Genomic DNA, 21209 nt, shown 5'->3' with positions numbered 1-21209 from the left:
TGAATTCACCAGTGCTGTTGGCCTACACACAGCTGTTAATGTGTTTCTCTGATTTCTTGTGTTTCCTTTGCAGGTTTGTAATAAACGAGAGAAACGTCTCTCTGATCCCATCCTGGAGAAATACATCATCAACGTGGTCTTTGACACCATCATCGCCTTCTTCAGCTCCCCTTTCTCTGAAAACAGCACGTCTCTGCAGGTGAGGACCTCGATGCACTTTGGTGACAAAACACCATTCAAATGTCACAATAACATCAGGTGGTCATCGTCGAGCCAGAGCAGAGGTTGGGTTTCAGGTTCTTCAAACTAAAAACATGAATATTATTTCCAGCATTCATGCATTTGTATATGAATGTAGCAAAAATAAATGACATTGGTACTGTCCACAAATGCTGCATAATTTGCTGTATCTGAACAATCTTTGCTACCTCGTCTTTAATAAAGTTGAGTTCAACCTCTTTTTAGGAAAATATTGAATTCACTTTTACCCAAACATGCAGAAGAAGTAAATATGGAATATTGTAGGCGCGTGGAAACAAACGAGTAGGCGAGTATTCCTTTTGGCTGCACACTTTGTGGCCGTTTATTTCCATCCAAAACACATCACCCACACTGACCTCCTTCTACCCTTTAACCCCGCTTCTCACCAGGGTTAAATAGAAATGTCACTTTGTAAAGTAGAGACACCAGATCTGTGGCGGTCAGTTGTGCTCAAACCCTTAAAAGCTGCAGGACTTTCGTTTACTGGTAAATAAGTGCGGTTGGTTTAGGTTTCCGTTTCTCTCTCTGTCTGTCAGACTCATCACACCATCATGACTCATCTGCTTCAGTCGTCTGTCCGACTGTTGGACTGTCCCTGGCTGCAGCAGCAGCATCGAGGACAAGTGGAGACCTGCATCAAGACCCTCGCTATGACCGGTAACACACTGTTCTGCCTCCGAGTGACTTACATAAGCACAGACCTGAGGTGCCTAACTTGAGTGTTTAAGTATTTCTACTTTTACTGAAGTAGAAGATCTGAATACTTCTTCCTCCCACATCGATTTGATTATTCCTCATAGAAAGAGATTCTTCTCTCTGTTACGATGACCTGGAGTTTTCTTATTGTCCTCCTTCAGCTAAAAGTCGCTCCATCTCTCTTCCTCTGGACCTGGAGGCTCAGATCAGCACCATGTTGTCCAGTTCTGCTCTCAACTCTCTGTCCCGCTCCAACCCCAACTACAAATCCTCCTCCCGCTCCTCCAGACCCATCGCTCCCAGCAACCCGTGGGACTACAAGAACATCATCGAGAAACTGCAGGTACACAAGACTCACCTCAGAAAGTACAAGCATGAAGACGAGCCCGGGAAACCTCCCACAGCTGCAGAACTGAGAGACGTTGTGGGCGCAATGTTCCAGCCTGAATATGATGGATAAGAAGAATAGAACGAGTCAAGAAGAAAATATGCAAATATGCACATTTTATTGTTTTATTTAATATATTCAACCTGGAAGTCCTCATTGAGGTTAACAATCTCTTTTTAAAGACAAATTACATCAAACGGATTACATAACAAAATTATAAAGAAATGAATACAAATTCAAAACAAATCTGACTTTATCATAGAAACAACTCAAAACGAGCTGTTTAGAGCTGGTAAAGGTATAGCATTAATATGCTATTTATTTATTCATATGTTTGTAATTTATTGATATTGTTATTATATTTCATATCTTGTAAAAACGTATTGTCAATAATAATAAGAACAATAATATTTATATATTAGACAAATCAAAGTTTGCCCAAATATGCCAGGAATCTGAGGTCTTGTCAGTTTCAGACCTCTGGTTCCATTATTCCGAGGTACCGTGAACATCATTGTGTGTGTGTGTGTGTGTGTGTGTGTGTGTGTGTGTTCCTCAGGACATCATCAACACTCTGGAGGAGCGTCTGAAGCCGCTGGTGAACGCTGAGCTGTCGGTGTTGGTGGACGTCCTCCACCAGCCGGAGCTGCTGTTCCTGGAGGGAACCGATGCCCGACAACGCTGCGAGTCCGGAGGATTCATCTCCAAGTAGGTCCAGGTTCTCAGAGTCCAGGATCTACTGAGCACTGACACACAGACATGGACAGAGGGACAGAGGGACAGAGGGACAGAGGGATGATGGGAGAATGTGTTTGTGTTTGTAGGCTGATCCAGCACACCAAAACGTTGATGAGTGCGGAGGAGAAGTTGTGTATCAAAGTTCTGAGAACTCTGCAGGAGATGCTGATCAGGACTCTGGACTTTGATGAAAAGGTCAACTAACCTACTAACCTTCTAACTATTCTAAAGAAGAGAACTACAAGTACCATCCTGCTCAGAGACACCATGTGTAGATGTAGTGAATCTCTAGTATTCATATGAAAAGGGAATTTGCCCAATTGTCTCATTTTTTATGAAACAAAAATGTTATAATAATTCATAACCATAAGATGTAAGATCATATAGGAGCTTGTAAGCGTGGTGAAGTGACCTGCTGTCGTGTCGTTTCAGGGAATTTCACTGCGGAAGGTTTTACTGCAGAACTACTTGTTTCCAAACAAGAACAACCTGAAGAACGAGCTGGCTGACCTGGGAGCTTCAGGTACGCTGCTCTCACTCACACCTTCTGTCATCGCGAGCGTCACCGCGCGGAGGCAAGGTCCAACTCCACTCCGGGTTGACCAGGCGGGATTAGATCCAGCAGCTTTCTGCTGTGAAAGAATGTATCAGATGCTCTGAATGTGACGTGAGAGAGAAGAAGGAACGACTTCATGAAAGCATCACTGATAGATTCAGAGTTAACGCGACTTCAGGTAATCATTGTTTTGGTAACTGATGTTTCCTAATTATTAGTCGCTCTATAATTTACTTTACATTAGTGTTTGTCATTTAAAACAATGACTTTGTAAATGATATATTGTATCACAGCTGATAATAACAAGTACATTCTGATCACATTAGTAAAGCAGTTATTAACAGCTTATTGTTGCACTCAACAGTTTATATCATATATAAAGTATTTATTATCATAACATCTATAAACATTTCATAGCTAGATGGACCAGAAACAAATGATAAGCCAATAACAAAGTATCTTATTCATGTTAATAGATACTTTACGACGTAGTTATTAACAATGTAACACAGTAATATCTGTCTAAATGTTTGTAGATGCAGTATTAATGAACATCTAACAAAGTACTAACTAAATGAAACACAATGTAAACATTATTGTTTAATTCATTATCACTGCATTGTGTTAATGATTAAAGAACGATTAACTGAAGATTAACTATCAATTGACCATTTATTAGTGATGGTTGTTATAACCTGTTGTCCTGACGATGTACTGTGAAGAACTCCGGGGACAATATGTCAGACCACATGTCCCGGTACAGAAGGTGGCAGTATGCACCTTATAGTAAACAGGTGACAGCCTGCAATAATAGCAACAGAAGAAGAAGAAGTCATCCAGACAGGAAGAGGAAGCACAGGTCTGCTCACAGGTGGAACCTTCTTCTGTATTTCTGTCTGTTTGAGGTTCGACGTTGGTGCTTTAATGAGCTCTGAAGCTGAAGATCCTCTGATCAGCTGGTGAGCTTCAGCAGGTCGTCCGTGTTCTTCACTCAAATAATGTCAATAACCTACCGACCAATGCCACCAACATGTTTCATACCAGACCTCGGGACTACTTTACATGCAGAGCTACAGAGGAACACGGAGGACAGACTGAGGAACAATAGAGTTATTTCATCTGTCATAACTGGACTGAAGCGTTTGAGCAGTCGAGCTCTCAGCCGAACCGAGATGCTGTCTGATTGATTCAGAAGTTAATAACAGGATCTGTGTTTCTCCGTAGACAGTAAATACGTTGTGATGTGTAAATATGCAAATGAGGCATCGTGTCAACGGTAACTTTACACACGTAAAGAGACAAAGTAGTAAAATGAATGTTTTCTTTCCACGAGTCTGAAAGAAGATGAGTCATGGAAGAGGAATAGAACAAAATGATGAGAACTGTGCAATAGCTTGTCGCCTTCATATCTTCAGCTTGAAACATATTTGATTTATTGTTTGTGATCAGGCGCGGAGCAGGAGCGGGACTGGGCGGCGGTGGCTGCAGTTCAGTGTCGTCTGGACAGAGAAGGAGGAACCAAACTGTTCACCGATCTGGTCATGAGCTCCAAGAACGACAAGATCTTCCAGGAGTGCATCCAGCTGGCCATCTGTCTGCTGGAGGGAGGAAACACCGAGATACAGGTGGGTCACCGGCGCAGGGAACCCGCAACAACAAGCAGCGTTGAACATGAACTCCCAGATAGAAGCTGAAGCTCTGCGATGAACCCGGTGTGTAAACGTTCTCCTGCAGAACTCCTTCTACAAACTGATGATGGGAGACAACAAGTCAGAGAAGTTCTTCAAGGTTCTTCATGACCGGATGAAGGAAGCGCAGACGGATATCAAAGCTACCGTCTCTGTTAATGTGGGAGAGATGACGCACAAGGCCAACGAGAAGGACCTGGAGACCAGTGAGAGTGCTTTTAGTTCCATTGTCGGCTTGTTGCGTTATTCTTTCGTTCATAGTCGTTCTATTGTCTCCTGTGATTCTGAGTTCTACTGTTACCTCACTTTTAATGATATATTATTTGTAACTACATTTTAACAAGTCAAGGATTGCTGTTAAAATAAAAGATTTCTCTATTTTGAGAAGAAAAGTCGTAATATTTTGAGGAAAGTTAACATATTTCAAACTAAATGTGTTGCAATATGTTAACTTTTAATGAACGGTTTTATGAAATATTATGACATCTTTGTTTATTTTATCATTCTCCTTTTTCTCTTATTCTGGAATAATTTAAATATTAATTTTTCCTAACAGCAACCCTGATATTGTATATGATAATAATAATGTAACGTTCTCAGCTCAGGTGTGTTGTTGTCTATTTGGACTTTTTTTTGCCTCGTGAAATGTTTTATTTTGAAAAGCCTGAGAAACTAAATGTAGGATCCTTTTAGATATTTGAATCTGTTTGTTGAATGTAATCTGAGTTCATGAGTTCCTAGAGATCAGAGCTTAGAACCAGCTGAGAGTGATGCACACTTTGAACAGGTGGCTCTGCAGCGTCAGTGCTTCCTGGGACAGGAAGTCACCCGTTGTTGGTCCAGGCCCAATCCATCGCCCCGGTGATGGGCGCCTCCGTCATACCAGTCCAGCCAGCAGCAGAGGAGAGGGAGGTGGAGCTGGAGATGGGACCAGCTGTGACCATCATGAAGCCGATCCTGAGGTTCCTCCAGCTGCTCTGTGAGAACCACAACCACGACCTACAGGTGAACAAATAACCAACACTGAGCTGGGGTTAACGAGAGATCGGTGTTCAGACAGATACCGGTCTCATGTGTGTTCAGTACGGGGCTGGAGTCAGGACATGGTTAGCTTAGCTTAGCATAGAGACAAGGAAAGGCTGGAAACGTTTTGACACACAAACTGAAGAGATGTAGAAACGACAAGCACAAGAAATAGCTCCCCATAATTCAGTTGGATTGTGGATGAATTTGGTGCATAAATGAAGCTGGAAAACACAAATAGAAGCTGAGCAGATAAAGTCAGAGTCAATCAGAAGAATAACATGCAGCCTTTTTGACTTTGCATGTTTCCAGAACTTCCTGCGTTGCCAGAACAATAAGGCCAACTACAACCTGGTGTGTGAGACGCTTCAGTTCCTGGACATCATGTGTGGAAGCACCACCGGAGGCCTGGGCCTGCTGGGCCTCTACATCAACGAATCAAACGTCCACCTGATCACTCAGACCCTGGAGACCCTCACCGAGTACTGCCAGGGCCCCTGCCAGGAGAACCAGGTAGACCGGTTCATTGTTATAGAGGCAGGGAGACTCACCATGAACATGGACGCTCAATCTCTTTGTGTGTGTGTGGCAGACGTGCATCGTGACTCACGAGTCCAACGGCATCGACATCATCACAGCGCTGATCCTGAATGACATCAGTCCTCTGTGTCGCTATCGGATGGAGATGGTGCTCCAGCTGAAGGTACGCTGGTCCTCGTGCACATACAGTGCTGGGCTGTCTAAGGTAGCGAATGACCGGATGAATCCGTGAGGTCATGCCGAGTGAAGTCAAAGCTTCACGTGTTAAAGCTGCATTCTCTCTAGTGACCACCAGGGGGCGACTCCTCTGGTTGTATAGAAGTCTATAGAAAATGACTCTACTTCTCTCTTGATTTATTACCTCAGTAAACATTGTAAACATGAGTTTATGTCTCAATCTCTAGTTTCAAGTCTTCTTCAATACAGCGTGATGTTCATTTAGTACATTATGGTCCATTGATTACCAGAGACGTATACGGCGTCTCTACGTCACTCCTCCTCAGTCCATATATGGTCACTTCCTGTCCGCAGTCCACAAATGAGTGGGTGACATCACGATGACTATGTCCACTTCTTACATATTGTCATCAGCACGTGTTTACGGTGTTGGTTCTTTGTTCTTCGTCCACCTGTTGTTGAATTTTCTTCCCGGTTGCCAGGACAACGCTTCCAAGCTGCTGTTGGCTCTGATGGAGAGTCGTCATGACAGCGAGAACGCAGAGAGGATCCTGTTCAACCTCCGACCTCGAGAGCTGGTCAGATCCTCTCTAACAGATTTGAATTAAAGCGGTTGTTGGTGATGTGTGTTCAGATATAATGTACGTGTGTGTGTGTGTGTGTGTGTGTGTGTGTGTGTGTGTGCGTGCATGCGCAGGTGGAGGTGATAAAGAAGGCCTACCAACAGGACAGTGAGTGTGAGGAGGGGGAGGTTTCTCCCCGCGAGGTGGGACACAACATCTACATCCTGGCTCAGCAGGTGACTAAACTCCTCATTGGCTGCCTGGATTCTTCTGTGCTCTCCTATTGGCCGACAGGAGATCACACTCTCCTCTCAGTTAGTTTGTAGTTCTGTGAATACGTTTTCACTCCTGTTTGTTTGTTTGTTTGCAGCTGGCCAGACACAACAAGGTCCTTCAGAACCTCCTGAAACCTCAAAAGAACAGTAAAGAGGGAGAGGAGGGAATCTCCTCCATGGTAAACTCTTCATCCATCCACCCACCTGTTCAATCATTCATCCAGCCATCCCTCTAATCATCCATCCCTCTAATCATTCATCCATCCATCAAATCATTCATTCATCCATCCCTGTAATCATCCATCCATCCTTACATCCATCCATCCTTACATCCATCCATCCCTCTAATCATTCATCCACCCATCCCTCTAATCATCCATCCATCCCTCTAATCATTCATCCACCCATCCCTCTACTCATTCATCCATCCCTCTAATCATCCATCCCTCTAATCATTCATCCATCCATCTAATTATTCATCCATCCATCAAATCATTCATCCATCCATCCCTCTAATCATTCATCCACCCATGCCTCTAATCATCCATCCATCAAATCATTCATCCATCCCTCTAATCATCCATCCCTCTAATCATCCATCCATCCTTACATCCATCCATCCCTCTAATCATTCATCCACCCATGCCTCTAATCATCCATCCATCCATCCCTCTAATCATTCATCCACCCATCCCTCTAATCATCCATCCATCCCTCTAATCATCCATCCCTCTAATCATTCATCCATCCATCCATCTAATCATTCATCCACCCATCCCTCTAATCATCCATCCCTCTAATCATTCACCCATCCCTCTAATCATTCACCCATCCCTCTAATCATCCATCCCTCTAATCATTCATCCATCCATCCCTCTAATCATTCATCCACCCATCCCTCTAATCATTCATCCACCCATCCCTCTAATCATCCATCCATCCCTCTAATCATCCATCCCTCCAATCATTCATCCATCCATCCATCTAATCATTCATCCATCCATCCCTCTAATCATTCATCCACCCATCCCTCTAATCATCCATCCCTCCAATCATTCATCCATCCATCCCTCTAATCATTCATCCACCCATCCCTCTAATCATCCATCCATCCCTCTAATCATCCATCCCTCTAATCATTCATCCATCCATCGAATCATCCATCCATCCCTCTAATCATTCATCCATCCATCCATCTAATCATCCATCCATCCCTCTAATCATCCATCCCTCGAATCATTCATCCATCCATCCCTCTAATCATTCATCTATCCATCCCTCTAATCATCCATCCATCCATCTATTCATTCATCCATCCATCCATCTGATCATCCATCCATCCATCCCTCTAATCATTCATCCATCCCTCTAATCATTCATCCATCCATCCCTCTCATCATTTATCCATCCATCCCTCTCATCATTCATCCATCCATCCCTCTAATCATCCATTCATCCATCCATCCTTACATCCATCAATTCGTCCGTCCATCCATCAATCCATCTATCCACCCATCCTTCTGCCCATTCATTTATTCATTCATTCATCTATCCATCATTCATCCATCCATCCCTCCAACCATTCACCCGTTCATTCATCCCTCTATCATCATCATCATCACATCATGATTCTCTTTGTGTTTTCCTGTCTTCAGTTGAACAACCTGAACAACCGTCCTCTGTCCCAGATGTTGAAGTCCTCAGCTCCAGCTGCTGTAGTGGAACAAGACCCACTGGAGTACTACGACCTGCTCACCTCACAGATAGAGGTACTACTGCTACTACTACTGCTGCTAATACTTCTTCAATTCAACTGTGTTGTCCTTGTACTTACGGAACAGGCTTGCTGTTCCTAAATAGTGCAATCTGATACATATAGTTGACTGGAGAACTCAAGCAAAGTCCAAATATATAAATCAAGAAGCTCTCGTGAGCTATGAGTCTCGGGTTGGTCGGATGGATTTGAGGTCGTTTAAGTTCTATCCGACACTGTGTCGATATTTGGCTTGAACATAATATCACCGGTGTTGTTCTTTATGAGTTGTAGGATCATATGACTTCATACTTCTTTCTACTCCTTTTTATTCATGTAGTTTATAGGAATCTCTATTTAGACATTTTGCTAAATCTTTACTATTCCTTGTATTTATTTCTGTTGTTGTTTTTTTACTTATTTGTTAAATGTTGGAAATAAATAAAAAGATCAAATTTAAGAAAAAATTCAAAAGTAAAAAGAAAAAAGTAGAAGTTATGAGCAAAATTATTTTAAGAGGCAGAACAAATAGTTTACACTGTAAAAGGTATACATTACGTTACCGCTGGAGTACGACTACTGTTAGCTTCTATACGCTGTAATAAGTAGTCATGGGTAGTAATGGGTAGTAATGGGTAGTAATAGGTAGTAATAAGTAGTAATAGGTAGTAATGGGTAGTAATGGGTAGTAATGGGTAGTAATGGGTAGTAATGGGTAGTAATGGGTAGTAATAGGTAGTAATGGGTAGTAATAGGTAGTAATGGGTAGTAATAAGTAGTAATAGGTAGTAATAGGTAGTAATGGGTAGTAATAGGTAGTAATGGGTAGTAATGGGTAGTAATAGGTAGTAATGGGTAGTAATAGGTAGTAATGGGTAGTAATAAGTAGTAATACGTAGTAATGGGTAGTAATGGGTAGTAATGGGTAGTAATGGGTAGTAATGGGTAGTAATAGGTAGTAATAGATAGTAATGGGTAGTAATGGGTAATAATGGGTAGTAATAGGTAGTAATGGGTAGTAATGGGTAGTAATGGGTAGTAATAAGTAGTAATAGGTAGTAATAGGTAGTAATAAGTAGTAATAGGTAGTAATGGGTAGTAATAAGTAGTAATAGGTAGTAATAGGTAGTAATAAGTAGTAATGGGTAGTAATAGGTAGTAATAAGTAGTAATAGGTAGTAATAGGCAGTAACAGGTAGTAATAGGTAGTAACAGGTAGTAATAGGTAGTAATAAGTACTGGCTCTGTGTGATCCAGCTGTTATGATGTAACATCTGTCCGTCTCCAGATTGTGCGTGACGACCGCAGCATGGAGCAGATCGTGTTTCCTGTTCATCCCATCTGTGGGTTTCTGACCGAGGAGTCAAAGACCAGAGTGTTCAACACCACGGAGCAGGACGAGCAGGGGTCCAAGGTCACGCAGTTCTTCGAACAGACCTCCTTCCTGCACGGAGAGATGGAGTGGCAGAAGAAGCTGAGGAGTGAGTACACACACACACACACCACACACACGCCACATACACACCACACACACACACACCAGTAAACACAACTGGTGTGTCTGTAAAATGAATGTTTAAAGCTGGAGTCACTATGCTCTGACTGTACAGTGCGTGCGTGCCTGTGTGTGTGTTGCAGGTATGCCGGTGTTGTACTGGTTCTCCGGGAGGATGTCTCTGTGGGGAACCATCTCCTTCAACCTCGCCGTCTTCATCAACCTCATCATCGCTTTCTTCTACCCCTACGATTCAGGACAAGGTACTGCCATCAAATACTATTAGTACTACTGCTACTGAGAGTCCTGCTACTTCTGTCAGGGTTGGCACAAACATTCCTTTTTGCAAAGTAAACTTTTACATTTAAATTAATAATACTTATGTCCTGATATTAGCTGGTTTTTAATAAGAAATAATAACGTAGACGTTAGTTTTTAATGGTTGACAGAAGTTCCTGCCACTGTAAATAATTTCATTTGAATCAGAATTTAGCTCAAATAAAGAGAATTCAAATACAAAGTTCAGTTTTCAAGTTTTAAACACTCACTTGTTATTGTGTCGAGTAATTATTTATTATTGCAGTTTTCATCTTTTCATCTTCAGTAAATATGCATATTTATAACCTTGACAATAAAAATGTTAATGTTGATGAAATACACATTTTATAACATTTTAACAATGGAAGCCCTTGACTGTCATACAAAGAAGACTTGGTGGTGTAGACTAAAGAGTAAAGAGTCCTGATGGTGTTGCAGCATGAATGTGATGGTGAGTCTGTTAGACTGTGACAGATGTTCTGTTACTGCAATAGAACTACCAGTACTACCACCATTGTTGGTACTAAATGCAGTACAGTCTGGACCATCACTGCTCATAGTAACTTTGCCCCCCCCCCCAGTGGGAGCGATCGATGACTCCCTGCTGCTGATGCTCTTCTGGATCCTGATGGGTCTCTCGGTGTTGGGCTTGTTCTCTCAGCGTGGCCTGCAGCCTCTCACCATCGCTCTGATCCTCCGCTCCATCTACCACCTCGGCATCGGGAACACGCTCATCCTGCTGGGATCGCTCAACGTGAGTCACACTACATTACCCATCAGCCACCTGGGGCGACGAGGCCCACTCATACTGGTGGGGAGTAACATGTAACTCTGAGATGTAGTACAGTATAAAGTACAACATGTACCTCTGAGAGGTAGTACAGTATAAAGTACAACTTGTACCTCTGAGAGGTAGTACAGTATAAAGTACAACATGTACCTCTGAGAGGTAGTACAGTATAAAGTACAACATGTACCTCTGAGATGTAGTACAGTATAAAGTACAACTTGTACCTCTGAGAGGTAGTACACTATAAAGTACAACATGTACCTCTGAGATGTAGTACAGTATAAAGTACAACATGTACCTCTGAGATGTAGTACAGTATAAAGTATAACATGTACCTCTGAGAGGTAGTACACTATAAAGTACAACATGTACCTCTGAGATGTAGTACAGTATAAAGTACAACTTGTACCTCTGAGAGGTAGTACACTATAAAGTACAACATGTACCTCTGAGATGTAGTACAGTATAAAGTACAACTTGTACCTCTGAGAGGTAGTACACTATAAAGTACAACATGTACCTCTGAGATGTAGTACAGTATAAAGTACAACATGTACCTCTGAGAGGTAGTACAGTATAAAGTACAACATGTACCTCTGAGAGGTAGTACAGTATAAAGTACAACATGTACCTCTGAGAGGTAGTACAGTATAAAGTACAACATGTACCTCTGAGAGGTAGTACAGTATAAAGTACAACATGTACCTCTGAGAGGTAGTACAGTGTAAAGTACAACATGTACCTCTGAGAGGTAGTACAGTATAAAGTACAACATGTACCTCTGAGAGGTAGTACAGTATAAAGTACAACATGTACCTCTGAGAGGTAGTACAGTGTAAAGTACAACATGTACCTCTGAGAGGTTGTACAGTGTAAAGTACAACATGTACCTCTGAGATGTAGTACAGTATAAAGTACAACTTGTACCTCTGAGAGGTAGTACACTATAAAGTACAACATGTACCTCTGAGATGTAGTACAGTATAAAGTACAACATGTACCTCTGAGAGGTAGTACAGTATAAAGTACAACATGTACCTCTGAGATGTAGTACAGTATAAAGTACAACATGTACCTCTGAGAGGTAGTACAGTATAAAGTACAACATGTACCTCTGAGAGGTAGTACAGTGTAAAGTACAACATGTATCTCTGAGATGTAGTACAGTATAAAGTACAACATGTACCTCTGAGAGGTAGTACAGTGTAAAGTACAACATGTACCTCTGAGAGGTAGTACAGTGTAAAGTACAACATGTACCTCTGAGAGGTAGTACAGTGTAAAGTACAACATGTACCTCTGAGATGTAGTACAGTATAAAGTACAACATGTACCTCTGAGAGGTAGTACAGTGTAAAGTACAACATGTACCTCTGAGATGTAGTACAGTGTAAAGTACAACATGTACCTCTGAGAGGTAGTACAGTATAAAGTACAACATGTACCTCTGAGAGGTAGTACAGTATAAAGTACAACATGTACCTCTGAGAGGTAGTACAGTGTAAAGTACAACATGTACCTCTGAGAGGTAGTACAGTATAAAGTACAACATGTACCTCTGAGAGGTAGTACAGTATAAAGTACAACATGTACCTCTGAGAGGTAGTACAGTGTAAAGTACAACATGTACCTCTGAGAGGTAGTGCAGTATAAAGTACAACATGTACGTCTGAGAGGTAGTACAGTGTAAAGTACAACATGTACCTCTGAGATGTAGTACAGTATAAAGTACAACATGTACCTCTGAGAGGTAGTACAGTGTAAAGTACAACATGTACCTCTGAGAGGTAGTACAGTATAAAGTACAACATGTACCTCTGAGAGGTAGTACAGTATAAAGTACAACATGTACCTCTGAGAGGTAGTACAGTATAAAGTACAACATGTACCTCTGAGAGGTAGTACAGTGTAAAGTACAACATGTACCTCTGAGAGGTAGTACAGTATAAAGTACAACATGTACCTCTGAGAGGTAGTACAGTGTAAAGTACAACATGTACCTCTGAGATGTAGTACAGTATAAAGTACAACATGTACCTCTGAGAGGTAGTACAGTGTAAAGTACAACATGTACCTCTGAGAGGTAGTACAGTGTAAAGTACAACATGTACCTCTGAGAGGTAGTACAGTGTAAAGTACAACATGTACCTCTGAGATGTAGTACAGTATAAAGTACAACATGTACCTCTGAGAGGTAGTACAGTGTAAAGTACAACATGTACCTCTGAGATGTAGTACAGTATAAAGTACAACATGTACCTCTGAGAGGTAGTACAGTGTAAAGTACAACATGTACCGCTGAGAGGTAGTACAGTATAAAGTACAACATGTACCTCTGAGAGGTAGTACAGTGTAAAGTACAACATGTACCTCTGAGAGGTAGTGCAGTATAAAGTACAACATGTACCTCTGAGAGGTAGTACAGTGTAAAGTACAACATGTACCTCTGAGATGTAGTACAGTATAAAGTACAACATGTACCTCTGAGAGGTAGTACAGTGTAAAGTACAACATGTACCTCTGAGAGGTAGTACAGTATAAAGTACAACATGTACCTCTGAGATGTAGTACAGTATAAAGTACAACATGTACCTCTGAGAGGTAGTACAGTATATGATTTGCACTTCAAGCCATTTTACATTATTTATGAACTTAGTGAATAAAAAACAGAATCAGGTTGAAGCTCGTTTGTATTATTCATGATCAGATATTGCTGCTTTTCTTCTTCTCTTGTCTGGTACCCGCTGCCGCTCTTGTCCTGCAGCTGATCAATAAGGTGGTGTTTGTGGTGAGCTTTGTGGGAAACAACGGGACCTTTATTATGGGATACAGAGCCATGGTGATGGACGTGGAGTTCCTGTACCACCTGGCCTACGTCCTCACCTCCACGCTGGGACTGTTCGTCCACGAGCTCTTCTACAGCATCCTGGTAAACCTCACCCGTCTCACCCGTCCCTCACCCGTCTCACCCATCTCACCTGTCCCTCACCCGTCTCACCTGTCCCTCACCCGTCTCACCCATCTCACCTGTCCCTCACCCGTCTCACCCGTCTCACTTGTCCCCCACCCGTCTCACCTGTCCCTCACCCGTCTCACCTGTCCCTCACCTGTCCGTCACCTGTCCCTCACCCGTCTCACCTGTCCCTCACCCGTCTCACCCATCTCGCCTGTCTCTCACCTGTCTCACCTGTCTTTCACCCATCCAACCCGTCTGACCCGCCTCCCTCCCTCTCTGTCTCACCTGTCCCTCTTACCTCTCTCTCTCTGTCTCACCCGTCTCCCTCTCTGTCTCACCCGTCTCCCTCTGTGTCTCACTTGTCTCCCTCTGTGTCTCACTTGTCTCCCTCTCTGTCTCACTTGTCTCCCTCTGTGTCTCACCCGTCTCCCTCTCTGTCGCACCCGTCTCCCTCTCTGTCTCACTTGTCTCCCTCTGTGTCTCACCCGTCTCCCTCTCTGTCGCACCCGTCTCCCTCTCTGTCTCACCCGTCTCCCTCTCTGTCTCACCCGTCTCCCTCTCTGTCTCACCCGTCTCCCTCTCTGTCTCACCCGTCTACCTCTCTGTCTCACCCATCTCCCTCTGTGTCTCCCCGTCTCCCCGTGTCCCTCTGTGTCTCAGCTGTTCGACCTGATCTACCGGGAGGAGACCCTGTTTAACGTGATAAAGAGCGTGACCCGTAACGGCCGCTCCATCCTGCTGACGGCGCTGCTCGCCCTCATCCTCGTGTACCTCTTCTCCATCGTGGGCTTCCTCTGCCTGAAGCAGGACTTCATCATGGAGGTGGACCCGCTGGTGCAGATCGCTGCAGGTCTCTTTACTTTCCTCCAGTTCACATCGAAACATTCCTTATTTTCAGGCATCATTGTTCGTTTGTCTGAACTGTTGTAATAATAATTGTAATATTTCTTCAGTTGATCAGAACACAGTTCAGTCTGTAGGTCTGTGGCAAACAAACAATCAGCAGAAACAGTCGAGAAGAACACGACCAGAACAATGAAGTGATGTCATTACATATTTAGTCAGATCAAAGTTGACTTGTTATTGATATAAAAAGTTGTCAATAAAAACATTTTGGTTCATTTGAGTCTGAAGAACTGAAGCTAAAGATGTAATAGTGCTAATTAAAGCTTTATAACTGATCTATAATGTGTGTAATAAAGGACTTATTAACCATAAAGCTTGTATCATCAGCTTAAACTAATGAGGACGGTTTGATATTAGAAATACATCATGCCGTAAGCTAATATTCTAAAAATATACATATAATGTATAGCTCTGTGTAATAAGTACTTCTACCTTTTGGTTTTGTATTTTTACTGATACTATATGAATACTAATTAACTTTTACTTCAGTAAAACTTTGGCGAGAGAAAATAGTTCCCACAGGAAGTTCTGTAGATGTTCTTGAGGAACCGGGTCAGGACTTCTGTAAAGGATGTTTTGGGCTTTTAGACGGCAGACATTTCTAAACTATGAAACTCCAGCAGAACAGTCTCGAGTCTCATAAACAGCTCCACGGGGAAGAGGACACTATGTCCTTATTCTGGGGGTGAACCGTCGCTTTAGCCGCTTTAAGTGTCCTTGAGCAAAAAACACTGGTTGTGTGAGTGTGTGTGTGTCAATAACAGTGTGTGTGTGTGTGTGTGTGTGTGTGTTGCTCAGCTCCTGAGCAGAGTGAAGCCTCTCAGGATTTCCTAAAGTCGTGTTCTACAGACGGAGTGAGCTGCACCGCGGAGACGGACGCCGTCAGCGTCCTCGAGGACGACGGTGAGAGTCCCTTTCTAAAAGCAGACGTTCAGGTTTTCATTAAAATGCTGTGACGTCATCGCCCCGTCAGTGACGTCATTGCCCCGACTGTGACGACTTGTGTTTGTGTGATAATAAAGTACCTATCTAATGTAATCTAATGTAATCTAATGTAACGTAACGTAACCTAATGAAATCTAACGTAACGTAACCTAATGAAATCTAACGTAACGTAACATAACGTAACCTAATGAAATCTAACGTAACGTAACATAATGAAATCTAACGTAACGTAACATAACGTAACCTAATGAAATCTAACGTAACGTAACCTAATGAAATCTAACGTAACGTAACATAACGTAACCTAATGAAATCTAACGTAACGTAACCTAATGAAATCTAACGTAACGTAACATAATGTAACCTAATGAAATGTAACGTAACGTAACCTAATGAAATCTAACGTAACGTAACATAACGTAACCTAATGAAATCTAACGTAACGTCACATCACGTAACATAACCTAATGAAATCGAATGTAACGTAACATGAAGTAACGTAACGTAACCTAATGAAATCTAACGTAACGTAACATAACCTAATGAAATCTAACGTAACATAACATAACGTAACCTAATGAAATCTAACGTAACGTAACCTAATGAAATCTAACGTAACATAACGTAACATAACGTAACCTAACATAACCTAACGTAACCTAATGAAATCTAACGTAACATAACCTAATGAAATCTAACGTAACGTAACCTAATGAAATCTAACGTAACATAACGTAACATAACGTAACCTAACATAACCTAACGTAACCTAATGAAATCTAACGTAACATAACCTAATGAAATCTAACGTAACGTAACCTAATGAAATCTAACGTAACATAACGTAACATAACGTAACCTAACATAACCTAACGTAACCTAATGAAATCTAACGTAACATAACCTAATGAAATCTAACGTAACATAACGTAACATAACGTAACCTAACATAACCTAACGTAACCTAATGAAATCTAACGTAACGTAACCTAATGAAATCTAACGTAACATAACGTAACATAACGTAACCTAACATAACCTAACGTAACCTAATGAAATCTAACGTAACATAACCTAATGCAATCTAACGTAACATAACCTAATGAAATCTAACGTAACGTAACATAACGTAACCTAATGAAATCTAACGTAACATAACGTAACCTAATGAAATCTAACGTAACGTCACATCACGTAACATAACCTAATGAAATCGAATGTAACGTAACATGAAGTAACGTAACGTAACCTAATGAAATCTAACGTAACGTAACATAACCTAATGAAATCTAACGTAACATAACATAACGTAACCTAATGAAATCTAACGTAACGTAACCTAATGAAATCTAACGTAACATAACGTAACATAACGTAACCTAACATAACCTAACGTAACCTAATGAAATCTAACGTAACGTAACCTAATGAAATCTAACGTAACATAACGTAACATAACGTAACCTAACATAACCTAACGTAACCTAATGAAATCTAACGTAACATAACCTAATGAAATCTAACGTAACATAACATAACGTAACCTAATGAAATCTAACGTAACGTAACCTAATGAAATCTAACGTAACATAACGTAACATAACGTAACCTAACATAACCTAACATAACCTAACGTAACCTAATGAAATCTAACGTAACATAACCTAATGAAATCTAACGTAACATAACGTAACATAACGTAACCTAACATAACCTAACGTAACCTAATGAAATCTAACGTAACGTAACCTAATGAAATCTAACGTAACATAACGTAACATAACGTAACCTAACATAACCTAACGTAACCTAATGAAATCTAACGTAACATAACCTAATGCAATCTAACGTAACATAACCTAATGAAATCTAACGTAACGTAACATAACGTAACCTAATGAAATCTAACGTAACATAACGTAACCTAATGAAATCTAACGTAACGTCACATCACGTAACATAACCTAATGAAATCGAATGTAACGTAACATGAAGTAACGTAACGTAACCTAATGAAATCTAACGTAACGTAACATAACCTAATGAAATCTAACGTAACATAACATAACGTAACCTAATGAAATCTAACGTAACGTAACCTAATGAAATCTAACGTAACATAACGTAACATAACGTAACCTAACATAACCTAACGTAACCTAATGAAATCTAACGTAACGTAACCTAATGAAATCTAACGTAACATAACGTAACATAACGTAACCTAACATAACCTAACGTAACCTAATGAAATCTAACGTAACATAACCTAATGAAATCTAACGTAACATAACGTAACATAACGTAACCTAACATAACCTAACGTAACCTAATGAAATCTAACGTAACGTAACCTAATGAAATCTAACGTAACATAACGTAACATAACGTAACCTAACATAACCTAACGTAACCTAATGAAATCTAACGTAACATAACCTAATGAAATCTAACGTAACGTAACCTAATGAAATCTAACGTAACATAACGTAACATAACGTAACCTAACATAACCTAACGTAACCTAATGAAATCTAACGTAACATAACCTAATGAAATCTAACGTAACATAACGTAACATAACGTAACCTAACATAACCTAACGTAACCTAATGAAATCTAACGTAACGTAACCTAATGAAATCTAACGTAACATAACGTAACATAACGTAACCTAACATAACCTAACGTAACCTAATGAAATCTAACGTAACATAACCTAATGCAATCTAACGTAACATAACCTAATGAAATCTAACGTAACGTAACATAACGTAACCTAATGAAATCTAACGTAACCTAATGAAATCTAACGTAACGCAACATAACATAACGTAACCTAATGAAATCTAACGTAACCTAATGAAATCTAACATAACGTAACCTAACATAACGTAACCTCATGAAATATAACGTAATGTAACGTAACCTAATGAAATATAACGTAATGTAACGTAACCTAATGAAATATAACGTAACGTAACCTAATGAAATATAACGTAACATAACCTAATGAAATCTAACGTAACGTAACATAACGTAACCTAATGAAATCTAACGTAACCTAATGAAATCTAACGTAACGTAACCTAACATAACGTAACCTAATGAAATATAACGTAACGTAACGTAACCTAATGAAATATAATGTAATGTAACGTCACATCACGTAACGTAACCTCATGAAATCGAATGTAACGTAACATAAAGTAACGTAACGTAATGAAATCTTCCAGACGAGCCGATGTCGGAGCGAGCGTGCGACACGCTGCTGATGTGCATCGTCACCGTGCTGAACCACGGCCTGAGGAACGGAGGAGGAGTCGGAGACGTTCTACGGAAACCGTCCAAGAACGTAAAGAATGCTTTTATGTCCTCTACCTGAACACACACACACAGCATCCATCCGTCTACACAGTACTTCTACTCAAGTACAGTACTTCACTTTTTCACTGCTCAATACTTCTACATTTACTTCATTTATTTAATGGGTAATAAGTACTTTTACTTCTTGGTTCTTCGAGTGCATTTTGAACTGACAATACTGATGAACTTCTACTTGAGTAACATCTCTTCTTTAAAGGAGCAGCTTGTAGCACTGCTCCAGACAGACAGGGGGCAGCATTTCATTCCACGACTGATTCATAGGATCATCCATCGTCAGATATTATGAAGAACAACAGAAATTTGCAAAAACAACAACAATGCCACATTTCACGCAGTTGAGCCAAAAGTTGTCTCCATAAGGAACACTTCCTTCAGCGCTACAGCGCTTTGGTTTACTCGCATTATTCTATCGTTGTTGTGTCAGTGCCATAAAATGGTCTTAAAATATCGCTTTGCCAGATCACACACACTGTACCTTTAAATATGCGTGTGTGTGTGTGTGTGTGTGTGTGTGTAGGAGCCCTTGTTTGCGGCCCGTGTGGTTTACGACCTGCTGTTCTACTTCATCGTCATCATCATCGTCCTCAACCTGATCTTCGGCGTCATCATCGACACGTTTGCCGACCTGAGGAGCGAGAAGCAGAAGAAAGAAGAAGTCCTGAAGACGACGTGTTTCATCTGCGGTGGGTGGAAACAGAGGGTCACGTGTTCGCATCCCTGAACTCATCGTACACTTGTTCCTGCAGAGATGTGAGCGTGAGTTCTTGTGATGCAGGTCTGGAGAGAGACAAGTTCGACAACAAGACGGTGTCGTTCGAGGAGCACATCAAGCTGGAGCACAACATCTGGAACTACCTGTACTTCATCGTTCTGGTGCGCGAGAAGAACAAGACGGACTACACGGGACCGGAGAGCTACGTGGCTCGCATGATCAAAGTAAAGCAGCTGCTGTCCAATAGAACCGCTGGAGACAGAGCATGTGATGCGGGGCTCTAAACACGGACTCTTCTTCTTCTTCTTCTTTCAGAACAACAACCTGGACTGGTTCCCGCGGATGCAGGCGATGTCTCTGGTGGTAACCGACGGAGACGGGGAGCAGAACGAGATGAGGATGTTACAGGACAAACTGGCAGTGACGATGAAGGTGGTGATGACGCTGACGACTCAGCTGACTGAGCTGAAAGAGCAGGTATTAACACACACACACACACACACACACACACGTGTTGGCCGGTGTGAACATCTTTCGTTGGCTTTAAATCAGAATGTTGTCATATTGGCAGTTTTAGTTTTCTTTCGGACGCACTCTGCTGTAAACAAGCCCCTCCCCCTTTGCTGACATGTGACCTCCCTCCCGCTCTCTGTACTTCCTGTGTTGCTGTAGATGACCGAGCAGAGGAAGAGGAGGCAGAGGATGGGATTCGTTGACGTCCAGGCGGGAGCGAGCGCCGCGCTGCCTCCGAGCGCCGCGGGAGGAAACAACCAGATGTACAAAACATAGAGCGAGACGGAGGATCTTCAGACGGTTCCACACAAGATGCAGCTCTGTGAGGAACCCGGAGGAGAACATCCTCACATGGTTCTCATAAAGAAAACACTAGAATGTAGTTTCAACACACTAACAACACGTCTTCTGTTTGTAATGTGTGGATGTGAGTCAGGTCTGCACCGGTGATGATAGACTGACACCAGCACTGCATAGAAGAGTTGAGTTCGTTCATCCTTTGACTTCATTTAAAGTCTTCAGACCTGAG

The 21209-nt window shown here is 41.5% G+C and overlaps 1 protein-coding gene across 3 annotated transcripts in view; it reads left to right on the top strand.

Annotated features, from left to right (window-relative positions):
* Positions 1–21209, top strand: part of itpr3 (inositol 1,4,5-trisphosphate receptor, type 3) — a 154694-nt gene that overhangs the window by 132748 nt on the left and 737 nt on the right. For 2 of the 3 annotated variants that reach the window (XM_079274450.1, XM_079274448.1), the window contains 26 exons: positions 74–199; positions 798–918; positions 1119–1300; positions 1905–2053; positions 2170–2278; positions 2516–2606; positions 4089–4264; positions 4374–4539; positions 5115–5332; positions 5663–5863; positions 5943–6053; positions 6550–6645; positions 6765–6866; positions 7001–7084; positions 8561–8674; positions 9947–10139; positions 10297–10416; positions 11053–11225; positions 14026–14190; positions 14878–15067; positions 15922–16026; positions 19305–19423; positions 19973–20138; positions 20231–20391; positions 20483–20644; positions 20840–21209. The exon at positions 20840–21209 is cut by the window's right edge and continues 737 nt beyond it. In XM_079274450.1, the coding sequence (XP_079130576.1) occupies positions 74–199; positions 798–918; positions 1119–1300; positions 1905–2053; positions 2170–2278; positions 2516–2606; positions 4089–4264; positions 4374–4539; positions 5115–5332; positions 5663–5863; positions 5943–6053; positions 6550–6645; positions 6765–6866; positions 7001–7084; positions 8561–8674; positions 9947–10139; positions 10297–10416; positions 11053–11225; positions 14026–14190; positions 14878–15067; positions 15922–16026; positions 19305–19423; positions 19973–20138; positions 20231–20391; positions 20483–20644; positions 20840–20956 (3717 nt within the window). In that variant the 3' untranslated portion in view covers positions 20957–21209. The remainder of the gene's footprint in view (positions 1–73; positions 200–797; positions 919–1118; positions 1301–1904; positions 2054–2169; positions 2279–2515; positions 2607–4088; positions 4265–4373; positions 4540–5114; positions 5333–5662; positions 5864–5942; positions 6054–6549; positions 6646–6764; positions 6867–7000; positions 7085–8560; positions 8675–9946; positions 10140–10296; positions 10417–11052; positions 11226–14025; positions 14191–14877; positions 15068–15921; positions 16027–19304; positions 19424–19972; positions 20139–20230; positions 20392–20482; positions 20645–20839) is intronic. The other variant, XM_079274449.1, reaches the window with a different exon arrangement.

This window comes from Melanostigma gelatinosum (assembly GCF_949748355.1).
Source record: "Melanostigma gelatinosum genome assembly, chromosome: 8".
Lineage (NCBI taxonomy): Eukaryota > Metazoa > Chordata > Actinopteri > Perciformes > Zoarcidae > Melanostigma > Melanostigma gelatinosum.
The sequence above is the reverse complement of the archived record's forward strand: the minus strand, read 5'-3'. Positions and strand labels throughout refer to the sequence as shown.